Below are 19,806 nucleotides of genomic sequence, written 5' to 3' on the forward strand. Positions count from 1 at the left end.
GACCCAGGTGGGACAGGAAAGGGGGAGCCCGGGGGGAAGGCCAATTCCCCCGACGCCGGAATTGTGCAGAAAACGTAGGGGGAAGAGGATGGGTCTCCCAAAGCTTCTTTGCTGGAAGAAAACGCGCCAATCTCCATTCGGAGGTTCTGACACCTGACCGAAAGCATGTATATAGATCGCTCTGAGCACTGTAAATAATCAGCACTTAATAAAAGTCTAAAAGGACTATGCTGTGAGGAGTCGTTACTCTAGAGTAGCCGCATCAGCGCCTCTGACACAACCTTTTAACCAGAGATGCCAACTCTGTAACCAAACCTCTTATGCCTGCAAGGCATGTGCTCTCCCACTGAAGCATAGCTGAACATTTTTTAAAACTCCTATTACTTTTCCATAGCAAAGTACATCCAACACCGTTTGTCTTTGTATTAAAAGAGGCTAGATCATGCATCCCCAAACTTCGGCCCTCCAGATGTTTTGGACTACAATTCCCACCATCCCTGACCACTGGTCCTGTTAGCTAGGGATCATGGGAGTTGTAGGCCAAAACATCTGGAGGGCCGCAGTTTGGGGATGCCTGGGCTAGATATTCAAGACTACTAGAGATTGATTTACCCAGGGTTTTTTTGAAGTATTGAAAACAGATGTGTCTTCTTGAAGGCTTGCTTTCATCAGACATGTAAATTAGACATCCCTTTATACATTTGAGTCTGTTCTTAGAGTGGCTTTGTCCATTCACATTTAAGGTTATGTAGCTAAACTCTGATTTACTCATGGGACGATTTATCAAGTGTGTGGTTTTTTTAAAAAATTGTACACAGGTATTCTAAAAATAAAAAACAGAAATTGCCTATTACAGGCAGCATAATTGAAATTCTGTAGTCTTCAACTGCCTGTCCACACCTTGTCTCATTCTTCTGTTGTTTCCCTGTGTCTGTTTGAGATTGCAGGCCTCTTGGGGTAAGGACCGGTCATATCTGTTCTTTGTGAAGTATTATGCACATATCAGAGGTGCTTTATGAATGAATGAATAAAATTATATATAATATATATCCTTTGATGTACTCTGTTTATGAAGAATTCTTTCGCTTTTGAGGTCAGGAGATAAAATTTCAAGGATTAAAACCACTGATTCATTTACAGTTATTGGATTTATGTGGGATTCTTGCAGGCATCCTCTAGGAGGAAAAGGGATGGAGACCAGCTTCCTCACATATAAGCTGTACTTCTAAAGCAGTTTGTAATCTCTGCAATGACTTCCCTTTTCAGATAATGCTCGTGGAGGAATTCAAAGGCCAGAAGGTGCAGGATGTCAAGAAGCTTATTCAGAGGAAGATGGTAGACAATGTGTGTAGTGGTTTGTTTTGTATTTTAAGATTATACAGTGGCTTCTACAACACAGCTTTTGCTAGCTTGCCTCTACAGAGCACGGCTTGATTTCTTGAAACACAATCGTAGCCACATGAAACTAAGCAGCACTAAGTCAAGTGCTTTGGTTTTGTTGCAAAAGAGAAATTCTTATGCTTGACCTGTCGAATAGAAATAGCTGCTTTATTTAGATGGGTGCTTTGAATCCCGCAGAGCTTGCCTTTAGTGCCTTTAGTGAACTAATCCTTATCTGTTTGCTAAAGGCAAGATTTGTGGCTTTGAAAATAACTGTTTAGGCATATTGGAGAAGAGTGGACTGTGGTGTGGTGACATTTCTGTCCCTATAACATTTTGAAAAGGAAAGACCATAGGGGCAGGGAACTGATGGGGTGGAGGTCTTCATTCCTGCAGCCCAGAACAGGTCCACTGGCCTATGTTAGCACAGAACTCCCCATTTCTACCCACCAAAAGTGCAGACAGGTGGAAAGCCCTGAAACAGGGCATTGGGCTTGCTTGGGATCCTTAGGCCTCCAAGCTACCTCCCCAATAGTTTCAGGCCTGATCTAGGCCCAATATCTGTGCCAGAGACATGCTGGCATAACCTGGAACAAGCTTTTGCCTACCCCCCTGCCTTCTGTCCCAGCTAGTGTGAGCAAAGGGGCTGGGGATGCTCTGTTGGTTCCGCTGCTCCATCATGCCCCATTGCTGCTTCACTTGGGCTTTAGATTGCTCTGCAGTTTTGAATTCTTCCTATCGTACCATGCAGTGGTTAAATCCGGTGTACTTGCACAGTTCTTTCACAAGAGGGCAGCTGAAGTACTGAGAATCATGACTTCTGTTTCGTTGACTTGATGCTGTCCATCCATGAGATTTTCTTGATTGTGGGATTATTTTTATTGCGTCAGTTAAGCATTTGCTTAACCCAGCTTGTAGAAAATAAAGCTCCATAATATAGTCATGTAATGACAATGAGTCCCATTCTGTACACTCAGGCATGGGTTAAAAGCCATGTACACGGGACAATTGAGTTGCCACAGTTAGGTAGCTGCTTCCTTGAACTGCCTTAACTGCTGCTGAACATATTCCCACTCTTGTGCCACAGAAAATAAATAAACTCTGGTCCTATCTGCTGTTTCAACAGAACCGGTGAGCATAGGTTTGGGCTCTTAAATTGCTGTTATTAGCGAAATGGGATTCAGGATGGTTGCATGGCTAAAGTTACTTCCTTATTTTATACATATTTCCTTTTTTGTTCCAGTATTGTAATCCCACCCTTTTCTTTATTTAGCATGAAGCAATGATTTATATGGAGCCAGAGAAACAAGTCATATCTAGATCTGCAGATGAGTGTGTGGTGGCTCTTTGTGACCAATGGTGAGTTGGAAGGAAAGATGGAGCCAAGTTAGTTGCATCCCTCACCCGCCCTTCATTCTAAGTCCTTTTGTCTGATTTTTAGGTACTTGGACTATGGTGAAGAAAACTGGAAGCGACAAACTTCTGAATGTTTGAAAAATCTTGAGACGTAAGTTGTCGGGGATAGGGGCAAGGTAGATGTGGGCTGACATAAGCCCAGGAAGAGACAGCAAGGATTAATTATCTTGCTTTTTTCAGGTTTGGTGATGAGACACGAAGAAATTTTGAAGCCACTCTGGATTGGTTGCAAGAACATGCCTGTTCAAGGACATACGGATTAGGTAGGATAAAACCTTTCCTGTTGTTTAATTGGGAACACTGGGCTATAGGAGCAATTTAATATTTTAAATGTTTTTTAAAGCATATCTGCAACAGCTGATTCCCATTGAGGCAACATACTCAGAAAAATTAACATCTGTGATGAGCTAAAATAAAGGCACACCTCACTTTTCCACGTAGAAGCATATTCTAGAGATTCATATAACTCCAACGAGGAGTATTGATTCAGAAGTAGCTTGGGACAGGGCCCCCAAGTGTCACTCCCTGAAAAACTCAAGCATTCTCCTTTCATGTGTACCTCAGTTTCTAAGACGTTGGGTGAGTCACAGTTTACCATACTGATGGCTGCCAACAGAGACAAGCAATATTGAGTTGTTTTAATATGAAATGTAAAAAAGGTAAAGGGACCCCTGACCGTTAAGTCCAGTCGCAGACGACTCTGGGGTTGCAACGCTCATCTTGCTTTACTGGCTGAGGGAGTTTTTCCGGGTCATGTGGCCAGCATGACTAAGCCCCTTTTGGCAAAACCAGAGCAGCGCACAGAAACACCGTTTACCTTCCCGCTGGCATTACCTTACCTATTTATCTACTTGCATTTTGACGTGCTTTCGAACTGCTAGGTTGGCAGGAGCAGGGACTGAACAACGGGAGCTCACTCCGTTGCGGGGATTTGAACCACCAACCTTCTGATCGGCAAGCCCTAGGCTCTGTGGTTTAGACCACAGTGCCACCCGCTTCCCAGAATATGAAATGTAAAAAGGTGCTTAAACCTTTTTTTGTTGACAACTAAGGAATGTGCTGACTATACAACACAAATAATTTATTTTGCTATATTTTTAGGCACACGTTTGCCTTGGGATGAGCAATGGTTGATCGAATCTCTCTCCGATTCCACTATCTACATGGCTTTCTATACGGTTGCTCATCTCCTCCAACAGGGTAATCTCCGTGGACAAGGACAGTCTCCATTAGGAATCAGGTGAGAAGGAAAGTGTGACAGGGTACAGTGTAGTGTTTTATATAATAAAATTATAGATAAATCCCTGCCTTTATCATAGTGTCTTCATGTTTTGATTCATATTGTGTACCAGGTGAAGAGTCTGGTATGAACTCGATTCTTTGCAGGACAACTGTAAACTGCCACATAGAAAACAATAGATATCAGAAATCACCCTGACTTTTTAATGTTAGTTCTGTTTCCCCAGGAAATGAAAAAAACGTGTCCGAAAAGAGAATCAGGTGGCTAATCTTCTCCTTCCTGGCAATCTTATCTGCAATCATAAATAGTTGAGATTAGCTATCCTCTTAACTGCTTATGCAGTCTTCCACTATGCATTCAATAGCTATATCTTCAGATATAAAGGCTATTATAGAACCTCTAGGAAAAGCATGGGGAACCTGAGGTCCTCCATATGTTAGCTGGACCACAACTCCCCTAGTCCTTGACTATTGGTTATGTTGGATGGTGCAACTACCGCACAATTGCGCTCATTTCACACGCTAGCAAGGTTATGCTTAAAATTCTACAAGGCAGGCTTAGGCAGTATGTGGACCGAGAACTCCCAGAAGTGCAAGCTGGATTTCGAAAGGGCAGAGGAACCAGAGACCAAATAGCAAACATGCGCTGGATTATGGAGAAAGCTACAGAGTTCCAGAAAAACGTCTACTTCTGCTTCATTGACTATGCAAAAGCCTTTGACTGTGTCGACCACAGCAAACTATGGCAAGTTCTTAAAGAAATGGGAGTGCCTGATCACCTCATCTGTCTCCTGAGAAATCTCTATGTGGGACAAGAAGCTACAGTTAGAACTGGATATGGAACAACTGATTGGTTCAAAATTGGGAAAGGAGTACGACAAGGTTGTATATTGTCTCCCTGCTTATTTAACTTATATGCAGAATTCATCATGCGAAAGGCTGGACTAGATGAATCCCAAGCCGGAATTAAGATTGCTGGAAGAAATATCAACAACCTCAGATATGCAGATGACACAACCTTGATGGCAGAAAGCGAGGAGGAATTAAAGAACCTTTTAATGAGGGTGAAAGAGGAGAGCGCAAAATATGGTCTGAAGCTCAACATCAAAAAAACCAAGATCATGGCCACTGGTCCCATCACCTCCTGGCAAATAGAAGGGGAAGAAATGGAGGCAGTGAGAGATTTTACTTTCTTGGGCTCCTTGATCACTGCAGATGGTGACAGCAGTCACGAAATTAAAAGACGCCTGCTTCTTGGGAGAAAAGCAATGACAAACCTAGACAGCATCTTAAAAAGCAGAGACATCACCTTGCCGACAAAGGTCCGTATAGTTAAAGCTATGGTTTTCCCAGTAGTGATGTATGGAAGTGAGAGTTGGACCATAAAGAAGGCTGATCGCCGAAGAATTGATGCTTTTGAATTATGGTGCTGGAGGAGACTCTTGAGAGTCCCATGGACTGCAAGAAGATCAAACCTATCCATTCTTAAGGAAATCAGCCCTGAGTGCTCCCTGGAAGGACAGATCGTGAAGCTGAGGCTCCAATACTTTGGCCACCTCATGAGAAGAGAAGAATCCTTGGAAAAGACCCTGATGTTGGGAAAGATTGAGGGCACTAGGAGAAGGGGACGACAGAGGACAAGATGGTTGGACAGTGTTCTCGAAGCTACGAACATGAGTTTGACCAAACTGCGGGAGGCAGTGCAAGACAGGAGTGCCTGGCGTGCTATGGTCCATGGGGTCACGAAGAGTCGGACACGACTAAACGACTAAACAACAACAAATGTTGGATGGGGATGATGAGAGTTGGGAGTCCATCAACATCTGAAAGGCCACAGGTTTCCCGTCCTTGTTCTATGATCAAAACTCTTTCTTCAAGCCATTCTCGCAATACTAAGTGGCCTAATCTGAGCTTTCAGCATTATTGCTTCTCTTAAACTTAAAGTTAGTCTTATGTGGCAGACAGGATGAAGGATTATAGTTTTGTATTCAGTATAGAATGTTAACTAGCTCCTGTCTTCTTGCTTCAAAATGTCTCGTTTCTAATGAGGTTACTGCTGTGGTCAGTTATGCAGAGGTTACGGCTGTGGTCAATTGCACTTTTAAATTGGGGAGTTAACTAGATGAAGGTGGAGCATATCTTTTCTGGGGGAAGCCACAGATGATTGCTTTAGAAATGGAAATCCTAGCGATATTCCAGCACCCTCCTTCCTTTTTTAAACCTGAAGGTAACTGAAGCCAGGAGGATTGGTTCAAATGAGAGCTATTTTTCATAGGAATAATCTTTTTTAAGGCAGCGTAGTGTCTGATGAGTCTTTCCTCTGAACTCTTAATTGGACTGGATAGCAGTTGTCTGGCTTGCTTTTTCTCTCATTAGAAAAAGCAGAGTGAAATGAACAGAATTTTAGCTTCGCAGGAGCACTGCCCTTTGCTCCCATTGCTCTAGTCAAAGTTTGTGGCTATCTAAGAAGTCATTATGCAAACCATTCCATTGCATTGGATGTCTTAATTCAAATTTGCTGATTAAATTTCTAAAGGGAAATAGAAAATTGAGTTAAGGCTAATCCAAGCAACTTCTTTAATAACATTTTCAAAGATTGTATGTACGACTCAAGTCAAGGCACAGGGTGGAATTCAGTGTGGCTCTATATTGAATGTTCCATCTGCGAAGGCATATATATGAGCTTGCCAGACAGAACGATTCCCCCTAACCCCCATGTGCACTATTCTGGGAGTTCTCTTGAACTGCCCCAAGCCAATTTGGGGTGGCACATAGGGGGAAGAGGCAGGGGAAAGCCCTGTTGAACAGGCAGAGGCTCTTGTGAATCTTGGCCATAATCATAGCTGTCAAGTTTTTTCCTTTTCTCGCTAGGAGCCTATTCAGCATATGGGAATTTCCCTTAAAAAAGGGGAGAACTTGACAGCTATGCCCATAATTTTGCCCATAATTTTCCCACTCAATCAGTGTGTGACTCTTAATTCTGGGCACAAGGAAATTTACAGTTGTATACTTTCCCCATATACATTATACCTGGGTTGGGGGATATTTTCATACCTGAAACTGGGAAATACCATTTTCAAATATGGCTTTGAAAAAATAAATAAAACTAAGAACTTTTACTATTAATGAAGTACAAACCTGGAATGGTTACTGAGTGTTCCCACATGTGATGAACTCTATTCTTAATGACAGATGTTCGCATCAGGTCTAGTGTGGTTGCAGCCCAGGTTCAAAATTTGTTCTGTATTTTTATGCTGTGAACTACCCTGAGATATTCAGATGAAGAACGGTGTACATATTTAACAAGCCTTGGTTTGCAGGTAGTACTTTGTCTCTACAGTCAACCCAATGTGCACTATATTGATAGCATATTAATGAAATTTGTTACTAGTTGAAATGTTCACCCACTATTTCTAGTTTGTCGAGTCAGTTTGTGGAGTCAAGGGGGTAATTTTTCTATTCTGATCCATACTCTATCGTGGCAACATCTCTCTTAAACCCATCAATCAGCCTAGCTATAACTGGTTTATTTAGGAGCTTTATGAGAAATGCTAAACTGGCTTTTTTTTCTGGATTACAACCTTTAACTTGTTTTCCCCTGTCAATATTGCTTTTTAAAAAAGAACTAGGGCAGGAAAAAATGTATTGTCGTGGTAGTGCTGGTATGTGGAACCTGTGGTCCTCCAAGTGTTGTGGACTCCAGCTCCCCCTCAGGCCCAACCAGCATGGCCCGTGGCCAAGGATGATGGGAGTTGTAGTCTAGAGACATCTGCACAGCCACAGCTTCCTCAGCCTTGTGGTGGTTCATGAATGTAGAAGGCTTATGTCACACTATGTGTAACTGAGCGGCCTAGTAGAATGTAGACACAGAGCTTTGTATACTTAGCAGCATAATAGATGCTTAAGATAACTGTCCCTATTTCTCCCCTACATAACTTCTGTTCTTATCTATGCAGGGCAAACCAGATGTCCAAAGAGGTGTGGGACTACATCTTCTTTAAGACAGCGCCATTCCCAGCAACAAAGATCCCCAAAGCAGCTTTGGATAAACTGAAGCAGGAGTTTGAGTATTGGTATCCAGTGGATCTGCGTGCTTCTGGCAAGGACCTTGTTCCGAATCACTTGTCATACTACCTTTATAATCACGTGGCCATGTGGCCGGATCAAAGGTTGGTTTGAAGTACTTTCAAATCTATTAAAAACATGCCGCTTTAGCTGCAGCCATACACACAATCACAATAAATCTTCATTGGAAACCTCTTTTGAGTTCATCCGAGGCCTGAAAGTGAATTGCTCCTGTACACAGGAAGAGACATTTGCAAGATCTGTGTGGGATTAAAATATGGCAATAACTTTATTAAACAGCCAATCGGCACCCGAGCCTCAATTTGATCATTCTCCCCTCCAGTTGTACAATGCAGATTAACTAACACTTAAGTGACGTTTTGGAAACAGCTGTCTCCTGCTGCATCCCAGATTGGTTGATCTCACTCTGGCTCCAAGCCTAAGAATAGTGGTGTGTGCTGTGTTCATTGCCAACAGCCTTCAACGTGCACTGAGGAGGGCCTGTCATAGTTGCTTGTCCGCAAGCTAGAATGTCTTCAGGGTCAAAAGATTGCTAGGCCTCAAGGAATTTGGTTCCCCAGGTGCCCTCCAGACAGTGTGCCTTGATTGATTTGAATAAGCCTCACTTCACTACAGGTACATGGGTGCCTTGGGATGCTCACCATCTTACCCTATTTTCAAGAGCTCAGTGTTGTTCAGAGTGAGTTGCAGAATATGTATGTTGTGAACTGGACACATATATAAAAATAAATAAATGTTTTCTGGCCCTTCCTTCTTGGAGGATATGCAATCAAAGTTTTAAGAACAAGCATCATACAAACCACAGCAAAGCTTTATTCTAATTTGTATAGTTTCCCTGGGTAGCATGAAGGAGGCCTCCAGAGCAACCAAGGGTTTCGGTGCCATTCCTATTCAGCCAGGATAGTTTAATCCATGTGATCTAGGAGACAGTAGCTGTTTCTTACCTTCCATTGGTTTTGTTAACATTGTATTTCGTTGACATATATGTATGCTGTATTTGCTTTTTGAACCTTAACACATGCATTGCATTTGAGCAAAGACATAGTGCATTTTCTGCATTTCTTTTCCCTTGAAGAATATTGTCATCCCTGTGGCTCTGCTTCTGGGCAGGCCTTTAAAAGTTTAAGAAAAATAAAAGAATCTTTTTTCATGTATGTCTTCTAATGCAGAGAAAAATGGCCAGTATCTGTAAGAGCAAATGGGCATCTCCTCCTAAATTCAGAGAAGGTACTTTATTTGTTTATACTTTCGTGATGGTTGGGACTGACAGATGTCAATACTGAAAACCAGGCAGAAATCTTTATTTGGGTAGAGTGAATGAGGGTTAGAATGAAATGAATATGAAAATGTCTATGTGTGAGTGTTTGTGTGTGTTTATTTTAGGGGGGTTCAATTTTGTTATCATTCTCATGGATAGGGCATTGCTTAACTTTTCTCAACAGACAGTGGATAGATTTCCTGTAACCCGCCTCTGTTTGACATTCCTATCCCACAGATGTCTAAATCTACAGGCAACTTTCTCACTCTGTGCGAAGCTCTGGATAAGTTTTCTGCTGATGGTAAGAAGGCATATTAGCTTGGCATTGGAAAAAAATTCTGCTGAAACTGTTGGCCAGATTGTACTATAACCAGTGGCATAATAATAATCTTATGGTTTAAAATGGAGCACATAAATGTGTGTCGCAGTAAACAACATCCTCCCCATTTGACACAAACCATAACCATCTGTCCATCACCTGACGCCATAGGACACTAGATATGGGACTGGTAAGCCTCTGGGGCCAAATTGGTAAGCAAGAATGGGGGCACACTAGTTTTTCATTTCCAGCCACTAGTGTCAATTTTTACTGTAACTCTTGTTTGTGTCAACCCAGTGCTATTGAAGAAGGCACCAAATTCCAATTGAACCAAATCACAGCTAGAAAGAAAGAATCAGAAATGCAACAAGTGATATGTCGAGCTGTGGCTACAGAAGGAGTTTCGAGTTCAAGCTGGGTTGCAAACCATAGCAGGAATTGGAAGCGCACTTAAGAGTGTGCTCTTGATTTTTCCTTTGAAGTTGACTGTGATGTCAGGTGATTAATAGGTGCCCAGCTCCACCCACCTGTCAAAGTGGCATGGCAGGGAGGAACTTTTGATCTGGCTTGCCAGCTAGATCCAGTTCCTCACCCCTGCTGTCCATGGAAAACAGGAGCTCCAGCTGATCAACCTTTGCAGGTTGCATAGGGAAGAACATGCAAATGCATGAGAACTTCAAAACCTTTGTTGGTGCTATTCTTTAAGTATGTTCTTCCCCACTGAAAATCTTTCTAATATGTTGTGACCAAGCCAATTTTCCATATAGGAAAACTGATGCAGTTGCCTTCTGAAATGTAATTTCAATGAAAATTTGCAATGATGCTATCTATGATGTTTTTAGCAACATTCTCAGATCTTGGTGTAGATGGGAGTCAGGCTGTACCATCCTTTTAACAGGGCAGCTGATGTGCAAACCCTTGGTTTCCTTCTAGGCATGCGGCTGGCATTGGCTGATGCAGGTGATACTGTTGAAGATGCAAACTTTGTGGAAGCAATGGCAGATGCTGGCATCCTCCGTCTGTATACCTGGGTGGAGTGGGTGAAGGAAATACTTGCTAACTGGGACAGTTTGAGAAGTGGGCCTGCCACCACCTTCAACGACAGAGTTTTTGCCAGGTACCATGAACAAGACCAACTTTAAAGCTCAGAAAAAATGTGGATCCTCCAGGGCCGTTTTGTATAATCACGTTAAATCATAGATTCATGCATTTTGGCACTTCTCTTTTATTTCAATCTAACCATAACTTTCTCTGTTCTTCTCTTCCTCCATGCCCTGCCCAGTGAAATGAGTGCAGGCATCATGAAGACAGATCAAAACTATGAGAAGATGATGTTTAAGGAAGCTCTGAAAACAGGCTTTTTTGAATTTCAGGTAGGCTGTCCACTTTCTGTAGCACAGGATTTTAAAAGTATGATTTTGCCTTGGGGCTCAAAGACTGTCAAGGCAACTTAAAATACCTTTAAAGAATGCAATAAGAGTTGGTGGTAAAGCAGTTGGTTTGAAATCTTGCTGCCTGCTAGAATAATAGTTTTACTTGGCTCTGCTACTTCTGACCCTTTAGTGGGAGATGCCAGGGATTTAACATGCACACAATTCAACACTAAACTAAGACCTCTCCCACAGTGGCCGGTCTGCTTTTGCTATGTTGTGCAGCTCACAGATTTAGCATTACGCTAAATGGGTAGGTAGAAAGACATTAAGTTCATATTCCTGTAGCCAGTAGTCTTTGTTAAGCATTATACTTCCACAGGATGTTATTTCCCCTCTGACAACCAGAGATTTACAGTCATTGGCAGGCAGTAAAGAGGGAGGGCCAATAATTAAAGAAAAAATTGTTTCCTCTTCTTTTAGCAAACTTAATTTTAATCAAGGATGGATGGATCAGAAAATGTATTCCTGCTGCCATTAAAAAGCAGGATGTTTTTCACTTTAGACCATAAGGTGTCAGCAACTCTCCAAAATATCTGCAGCAGCATATTGCTTTGCTTAATAATGAATTGCTTTGACTCCTTTACGCAGCTGACTTTCAGGAGTGTGGTTCGGCTGGCTGAACTATGTGCATAATAATCTATCATATTTATTGCCTCTTTTTTTCCTTACTACTTAATGGTAGCTTTTTATGTGGGCCATTCAGAATGATAGTGCCTAATATACAGTTACAGTTATCCTTGACTTTTATGTCTGTGCCGATAGATGTCTTTTTTAAGAGCCATAATAATGTAAAGCTATATAATGTCCCACTGGCAGAATTTCATTTGGTTCTAATCCCAGCAGGTTTTTTTAAAATAAAAAATATGGTCCTTTTAATAATCCATTATAGGATTATAAGTAGTTTATGTTTTAAGGACATATTAAAGCAAGGAGATTGGCTTTTATGCAATGCTTTTCCATGACAGTAAAGACTGTTTTTACGGTGCTTGTGCTGGCTCTCTTTCAGGCAGCAAAAGACAAGTACCGTGAACTAGCTATCGAAGGAATGCACAGGGACTTGGTGCTCCAGTTTATCGAATCTCAGACTCTCCTGTTGGCTCCAGTCTGCCCTCATGTGTGTGAACATATTTGGGCATTGCTGGGCAAGGTATGGTTGTTTATTTATCTCTAGTGAACCACTTTGCAGTCGTCACATTTTCCCTCTTTTTGATCATATCTCAGCTAAATATCAGCAGTTCTGCAAACCAAGCACAAGCCATAGCCTTTGTACGGAAGGTAAGAACTGTTCCTCTCTTCTAATCCCAGTGTCTGTTGTTAACTCAAATTTAAAGACTGACTCCATCATGAAAGCTTCCTGGCCTGTGCCTGGCCCTGTGGATGAAATCCTGATCCGTTCTTCCCAGTACCTCACAGAAGTAGCTCATGATCTCCGTCTGCGCCTCAAAAACTACATGGCACCAGCTAAAGGAAAGGTAAAGGCCTATGCCCCCCTACACTGGATGGTTTTAAAGAATCATTCCCTCTGATGAGAAAGGCCTCCTTTTGTTTTCTAGAAAGGCAACAAAGAAGCACCCCAGAAACCATCCCACTGTACCATTTACGTGGCCAAGAACTACCCCCCGTGGCAGCACACTACGTTGTCTGTTCTGCGCAAGCATTATCAGGTGATCATCCTGCCTAAATGCCCTCCCATTGCTTGCTTGCTTGTTGATTATTGAACGGTTTTCTATCCTGCCATTCCATCAGATGGGTCTGCAACAGGCATAGGCAAACTCGGCCCTCCAGATGTTTTGGGACTACAACTCCCATCATCCCTGACCACTGGTCCTGTTAGCTAGGGATGATGGGAGTTGTAGTCCCAAAACATCTGATGAGCCGAGTTTGCCTATGCCTGGTCTGCAAGGTGGCTTACATTCCAATAATAACTGCAGTAAACCCAGCAAAGTAATATAAGAAACAGTACACAGCAACAGTAATTCGTTAAAGCCAGTAAGAAAGAAAACAAGAATGTCAGCTTTATCTCCATTCTACTTTGTTATTTCCTTCTCTCGTCACTTTCTTCTCTCTGTCTCTCCTGAAAATATAACTAACTTGGCATCAAGTTATTGAATCTAAGGGGGAAATAAGTGTTTCCAGTGTTTTAATAAGATTTTGCAGGTGTTGCAGTTTGGTCATAATGTCCTTTTTGGGTGCATGATTGTTTGCTGTATGACCTCATTTCTAGTGATGTTTTGGAAATGGAGTTCATTTGAAAATGGGCTCAGCTTTGTTTATCCTTAATCTTTTGCCAAATGCAAAGCTTAGTTAGCTGCTTATTTAAGTGCCTGTTCTGCTGCAGCAATACTGGCTATGTTCAGATGAGTGTAACTTCCTTATTAGGCAAGGAGCTTTGAGCTCCACTCTAGTCTTTGGTGAGTATGATAATTCTCTGGCTTTGTAAGAAATATACTCGAGCACAATAAATTCTTCTGCCTTATAACTCGCATAACACTAAGAAATCCAACTTGAAAAGCTGCAGTCCCTGAATTCTTAAGCTTCTGGAACTGATCCTTTAACTCTTGTGGCACAAGAACAACAGCAGCACTCAAGCAGAACAGCTAAGTATCAGAGTTGATTTGTGGATTCGCTGTGTCTTTTCAAACTGCAGTAATGTGGTTAAATTAATTTCCTTCTAATTAGGAGCAAGTATGTCTTTGTAACTTGGTGTCCACTGCCATCAATCCATATAGAACAGAAAGAATATGGATCTTACTAACAAGGCAGAATGAATTGCCCTTTTCCATTTACTTTGGGGCTCTTATCAATGAAGTTAAATTGAAGTGTGAACTTAAAAAGTACGAAGAGAGGTTGGGACACTAGTGCTGACAGCATGGAAGGTTTCTCTCTCCACCCCACCCTTCTTTATTATTTTAATAACCCTGTGAGATAGCTTAGGGTCAGAGAAAATGATCTAAGGCCACCCAGCAACTTTGTGGCTGCATGGAAGTTTGTCCAAGGGTTTCCCTGGTCCTAGGCCAATGCTGTAACCATGACACCACCCTGCAGTTCTTTGCATGTGGCAGACGAAAAAGGGAGAGCAGGTGAATGCAGTGGTGTGAAAGTGGTGGCAGAGAAAGTGAGAGAAACAGATGCCTGAAATTCCTTTCTCCTGCAGTGGAAGCAGAGATATGTCCAAGCATGGATCCTAGCATACCTTAGGGCCCACCAAGCCAAAAGAAGCCCATGTATTAGGGGCTATCAGGTTGCTCAATAAACCTGCCTCTCTCTTGATCCTGTTTTTTATAGTTCTAGAAGCCAGTACAAACAAGAGGCTTACTGTGCTTTTTGTGGGCCACGACAACGGCGGAACTGCTGTGTGCAGCTTGTGAAGGACTGAGCTCATAGATTTTTCTAAATGATTTGGGCTGGGCATGATGTTTAAGGTGAAGGCACACAACCAAAGAAAGACTTGCCAAATAAAGATTTGAGGCTGTGTTGTTTTCTCTATTGATTAGAATAACTTTCTAAAAAGCAGTTTTTAAAAGGGAAGTTAGAAGGATGCTGGAGAGAAAGAAATCCCCCCCCATGGGAATTTATCATTGTATTAAGATCTTCAAGGAGGGAAAGTTTTAGGCATCTGGGGTAAACTTAAATGAAGGCTATATCTGCTTGCTACATAAACGAGAACTGCCATGCAGTGGTTTAATTGGATTTTTAAAAAGGGATCTTGTATGTGTTTTTGTTGTAGATCAATGGAGGACAACTACCAGACAATAAAATAATTGCCACTGAACTCAACTCCTTGACAGAACTGAAGAAATACATGAAAAGGGTTATGCCTTTTGTTGCTATGATCAAGGTCAGTCTTCCTGCAACTTACGGGAGGGGGGGTTATTGGTTTGTTTCTGTTTTTTGTTTTTATGTATTTTATCTTTTTTAAATCTTGTTTTTATTTTGTATTTTTCTGTTGTGAACTGCCCAGAGATCTATGAATGAAGGGCAGTATATAAATTTAATAGTAGTAAAATTTCATCCCTTGAAAATTGGAACCAAAATGGGTAATGATCGCATTGGGCTGTGTCCGATTATGTTCCTTCACTCACAGAAGGCTCTTCATTCCAGGGAAGGTTCCTGCGAATAGAAAGGGGAGGCAATGTTAGCAAATTCCCTCTTTCCAAAGGGTGACCCCAGGCCTCTTGATCATGCCTCCCTCTCCTGTTCATGGAAGTTGGAACAAAAAGCCTAGGACTGAAAAACCCACTTCATTGTTACCAGTTAAATTTGGGCTCCTGGTTATAGCAAAGACTTCCATTTTGTACTATAGCTTGGGACCACAACTTGAATGCAGAAAGATTTCTCCTGAGAAAAGAAAAAGAAAGAAAGAGACATTAAGAAATACATTTGATAACTGGAGGAAAGCATGACTTTTAAAAAAGAACTTATTGACCACGTTTAAAATCTCCCTGCAATATCAGTTAGTCAGAGTAGACTAAAATGCTAGCAGGATTTAACTGATGCACTTAAAACAACAACTGTTAAGTAATAATGACCCACATGGTCATTGCCCAAGCATTTTCTGAGCCTTGATATTGTGCTGATAATTATTGCTGGCTGCAATGGTTGTTGTATATTGTTACTTTAAAACAGTCGTGATGGTTTAATGCAATTGCTTTAATAGCTTTTTTGTAAACCACCTAAAAATTCTCTGACTAGAAGGTGGTGTATAGGTTTATGTAAATCAATAATGTAAATTCATGTGGCCCGTGGCTGTAGAACAAAATTAGAATGGGAAGATGCTTCACAGGGTAATGTAAGGATACTTAATTTAATGAGTACTAAATTCACAGAAGTATGATTAACCCTATATATATATTATATACAGTATATTTAAAAGGTAGTGATCAAAAAGAAGGATGCATCATGACTTTTAGAAAAGAGTGGGGTTTTTTTTTACTACTTAAATTGTAGCCCCAGTGGTACTTTTGTGTGTGTGTGTGTGTGTTTGTTTGTTTTGGTAGGTTTGTTTAGAGGCACAGTCAGCCTTGCCACACTAAATAAATGCTAGGCACACAGTTTTTCTTCTGAGTTCAGCACTGATTGTAATTGTCCTTTTTTTTGCTGAAGCACCTAGCTTGCAGAACAACAGCAGAAGGGGAAGACAGCTGTTGCTTCTTCTCTTTATCAATGTGTGCTTTCTTTAGCCAAGGTAACAAATCCAGCACACTGTTCCAATTCAACAAAATTGCTTTCTCATGCACACCTTCCTGTCAAACACATTGGTAGTAGCAGAAAGAATCCCCTGTTGTGGCAGTAATCTAACTCTAGCAGATTGTTCTTGGTATGCATTTCTGGAATTTTGCAAGAGGTGTAGTGTTTGGACTGGGATGAGATTATATGTGGAGGTTTCTATCTCAGTTGCCTCTGGCCTGCCAAGCTTTCCCATTTGACTCGGCGTGCAATTTTGGTCAAGCTTCACCCACCTGCCAATCACCTGACATCTTATATGACATCAGCTGGGCAGGTAAAAAGGGGCTTCTGAAGTCCCAATAATCGGGGATGCTTCATAAGTGCTTCTTAAGACCTGCACACCTGCCGGACTTCTGAAGTGCTGACAATCAGTTGCTTCAAAGCATAGTGCAGGACTCTTTGGTATTGTTACTGGACAACATACAGTTCTGTGACTGCTCTTCGGGCTATTTCTTGGACAGTATAGATCTTTGTTTCTTGCCAGACTAGATACTGTGTGGTGTGCACATGTGTGTGTGTGTGTGTGTGTGTGTGTGTGTGTGTGTGTGTGTGTGGGGGGGGGGATCAGTTGCTCCACAATGTTTATTGGCTGCCCAAATCACAGAATTGAGGAGGAGAGCAGTGATCCACGCAGGCACCTCCAGATGTTCTCACATAGCTTATGAGCCACATTTTAGTGGTGTTGCTTTCTGTGGCAACCTCTTTATACAGTTGGCTCACAGTGGGTGCGTTTAGCCTGCACAGGGGACAAAATATTTCATGGCCTGCAATTTGGCCTTTGAGCTCAGTCCTGTTGGACATCTTGGTGTAAAAGAATAGAATGGCAACTTTCTGCATACACACAGCCTGGGTATGCAAGAAGACAAGATTGTTATGTATGTTTCAAAATTTTTGAAATAAAACTACTATTGTCATTTAAATGTTAAAGCAGGGGTCGGCAAAGTTTTTGTGGCTTGGGCTGGTTCACGGTCCTGCAGACGCCGTGGTGGGCCGGAGTGTGTGTGCGCAAACGCTGTTTCCGGCGCTCCTTCCAGTGCGTAGGACGTGTGCGCAGCTTCCCATTGGCTGCAGGAGCTTCCTGCAGCTAATGGGAAGCTGGCCAGCATCACAGAAGGCGGTCCCCGCTCTGCTCTGCACTGGTTTAGCGCGGCACACGGGAGCCGAGCGGGCGGCGGGGATCCATGGGCTGATTAAACGACCCCCATGGGCCGCTTGTGGCCCATGAGCCTTAGGTTGCCGACCCCTGTGTTAGAACTTTTGATTCTTTCCTGTTCAGAGGTGGGAACTGTATAATTATAAACTGTAATTAAAATGGGAGCTAGCAGCTTTAGACCCATTTGCTGTAAGCAATGAATTCTTGTCAGATGTTTTCTGTTTTAGGCTTGCTCAGCTGCACTATTCAGGTTTCACAGAGATGACCCAATTTAAAATATATGCTTTCCATATTTTTGGCATCACAGGAGAATCTGGAGAAGAAAGGGCCACGTGTTCTTGATCTGGAGCTGGAGTTTGATGAACGGGCCGTTCTCATGGAGAATATAGTCTACCTGACAAATTCCTTGGAGGTGAGCATTTGTCAGGGAACTAATGGCTCAACTCAAAAGAGCTTGAAGAAACACTGAATGTCTGTATATGCCATTTTTGGTTTAAGGTTCCCCATGCACATTTAATTGTTAAGTTTGCAGAAGTTATTTATCAGTGGATTAGCTCACAAGTAGTGTGTAGGGTGGGAAGTCCCTAATAGAAAGATACGTTGGTAATCACTTTTTGCATCTGAGTCCAATCCTGCTGATAGTTTGAATTTTGGAAATATTCAATCAAAAAGTTTTGTGGCACTTCAAAGATAACAAATTTATTATGGCATAAATCTGTACAGACTTATGCCATTATATTTCTTTTGGACTTTAAGGTGCCAAGAGGCTCTGCAGATTTTAGTGATCAAGAGCACCCTAAATTTGAATTCTATATTCAGTATCATTGAACTTCAGTAGAAAGGAGAGCATTTATCAAATGTAGCCATCCTCCCCCCCCCCGTTTTATCATCTTACTACTTTTTACGTGAATAACGTTATTGTCTCATTAGCTTGATTTTCTCCCAAGGTAAGAAGATGGTTTGGAAATTCTCAACCATTTTAGTGGAAAATTTATTTAACTATCATCATCATTGAATGGATTTGTAGCCAACCTTTTAGGGTATATTTAACAGCGTCTAGTTGTAAGTCAGAGCTGCTGTCAGTTGCTTGGAGATAAATTTATGTAATGGGAAGTGCCTGATTTAGGCCAGTCTTGGGCACAACTTGCTGTCAGCAGTATCTTTCTTTAGAATCTTCATTGCTACAAAGAAAAACATGAATGTGCTTCAAGATAATTAAATGTTGTTATACTTCTGCCATTGCTGTACCCTTTGCACCACCAATGTTTTGAACTTCCCCTCTTCTTCCTCCACAGCTGGAACATATAGAATTGAAGTTTTCTACTGAGGGAGATGAGAAAATCAAAGAAGATTGTTGTCCTGGAAAACCATTCTGCATATTCAGAGTAGAAGTAAGTTTGCAAGTCTACTTCCTTCACTGATTTCTGAGACTTTGTTCCCCGCTTAACTACAGTGGTACCTCTAGTTACAAACTTTATTTGTTCCGGAGGTCCGTTCTTAACCTGAAACTGTTCTTAACTAGAGGCATGCTTTCCCTAATGGGGCCTCTTGCTGCTGCTGCGCCGCCGGCACACAATTTCCGTTCTCCTCCTGGGGCAAAGTTCTCAACTCAAGGTAACTCTTCCAGGTTAGCGGAGTTTGTAACCTGAGGCATTTGTAACTCGAGGCACCACTGTACTTTATTTATTGTGCCCTGCATGAGGCATTGGAAGCTGTCCATTTATCTGAGAGAAATGTCTAAGATGCATCACTGAGGGATGGGGGCTAGACCTTCCAGTAATGTCTGGTAAGAGCACCAGTCTTTTCTCCACTTCTCAGTGGTATCTATGGTTGTGCCCTGTTAATTCTACCCATAGAACTCATTAGGAACCACTGAGACTAAGCTCCAATCCTTGGATTCCATTTCTTGATGCTAGACTGGGGATTGTTTTCTGTATAGCTTGACAGATGAAAAGCCTGCTATTTTGACATGCAGTGAGTGAGTGCAGCCTGCCAAGCCTTTCGGTTTGGTCCTTGAGACTCTTCCCAGGCCACACTCCCATCCACAGGCAGCAGCCTCCCTGGGTGCCTTTGGCTGGCTGGAATGTTCTCTTGGGCTGAGGGCTGGAGAGGGGAGTGTGTGTAGAAATGTTTTGCTTTTCCCTGGTGGAAATGTACAAAGGATTGAATCCAGGGCCTTCTGCATTCAAAGCAGATGCTCTGCCACTGACGTGTAGCTCTTCAGTAATTGGACAAGGGCCCAAGTTCAACTCCCCAAGGTAATGGAGGTGATTTTTGGCCAGTCACTACTGCTTAG

The 19,806-nt window shown here is 42.1% G+C and overlaps 1 protein-coding gene across 1 annotated transcript in view; it reads left to right on the forward strand.

The window, feature by feature from the left end:
- Window positions 1–19,806, forward strand: part of LARS1 (leucyl-tRNA synthetase 1) — a 45,185-nt gene that overhangs the window by 19,033 nt on the left and 6,346 nt on the right. The window contains exons 15-30 of the mRNA XM_035105335.3: window positions 1,267–1,344; window positions 2,654–2,739; window positions 2,822–2,887; window positions 2,977–3,059; window positions 3,898–4,036; window positions 7,992–8,204; window positions 9,291–9,348; window positions 9,617–9,680; window positions 10,632–10,815; window positions 10,981–11,071; window positions 12,138–12,278; window positions 12,463–12,603; window positions 12,685–12,795; window positions 14,859–14,969; window positions 17,818–17,922; window positions 18,806–18,901. Of these exons, the coding sequence (XP_034961226.2) occupies window positions 1,267–1,344; window positions 2,654–2,739; window positions 2,822–2,887; window positions 2,977–3,059; window positions 3,898–4,036; window positions 7,992–8,204; window positions 9,291–9,348; window positions 9,617–9,680; window positions 10,632–10,815; window positions 10,981–11,071; window positions 12,138–12,278; window positions 12,463–12,603; window positions 12,685–12,795; window positions 14,859–14,969; window positions 17,818–17,922; window positions 18,806–18,901 (1,767 nt within the window). The remainder of the gene's footprint in view (window positions 1–1,266; window positions 1,345–2,653; window positions 2,740–2,821; window positions 2,888–2,976; window positions 3,060–3,897; window positions 4,037–7,991; window positions 8,205–9,290; window positions 9,349–9,616; window positions 9,681–10,631; window positions 10,816–10,980; window positions 11,072–12,137; window positions 12,279–12,462; window positions 12,604–12,684; window positions 12,796–14,858; window positions 14,970–17,817; window positions 17,923–18,805; window positions 18,902–19,806) is intronic.

This window comes from Zootoca vivipara, chromosome 2 (assembly GCF_965207765.1).
Source record: "Zootoca vivipara chromosome 2, rZooViv2.hap1.1, whole genome shotgun sequence".
NCBI lineage: Eukaryota > Metazoa > Chordata > Lepidosauria > Squamata > Lacertidae > Zootoca > Zootoca vivipara.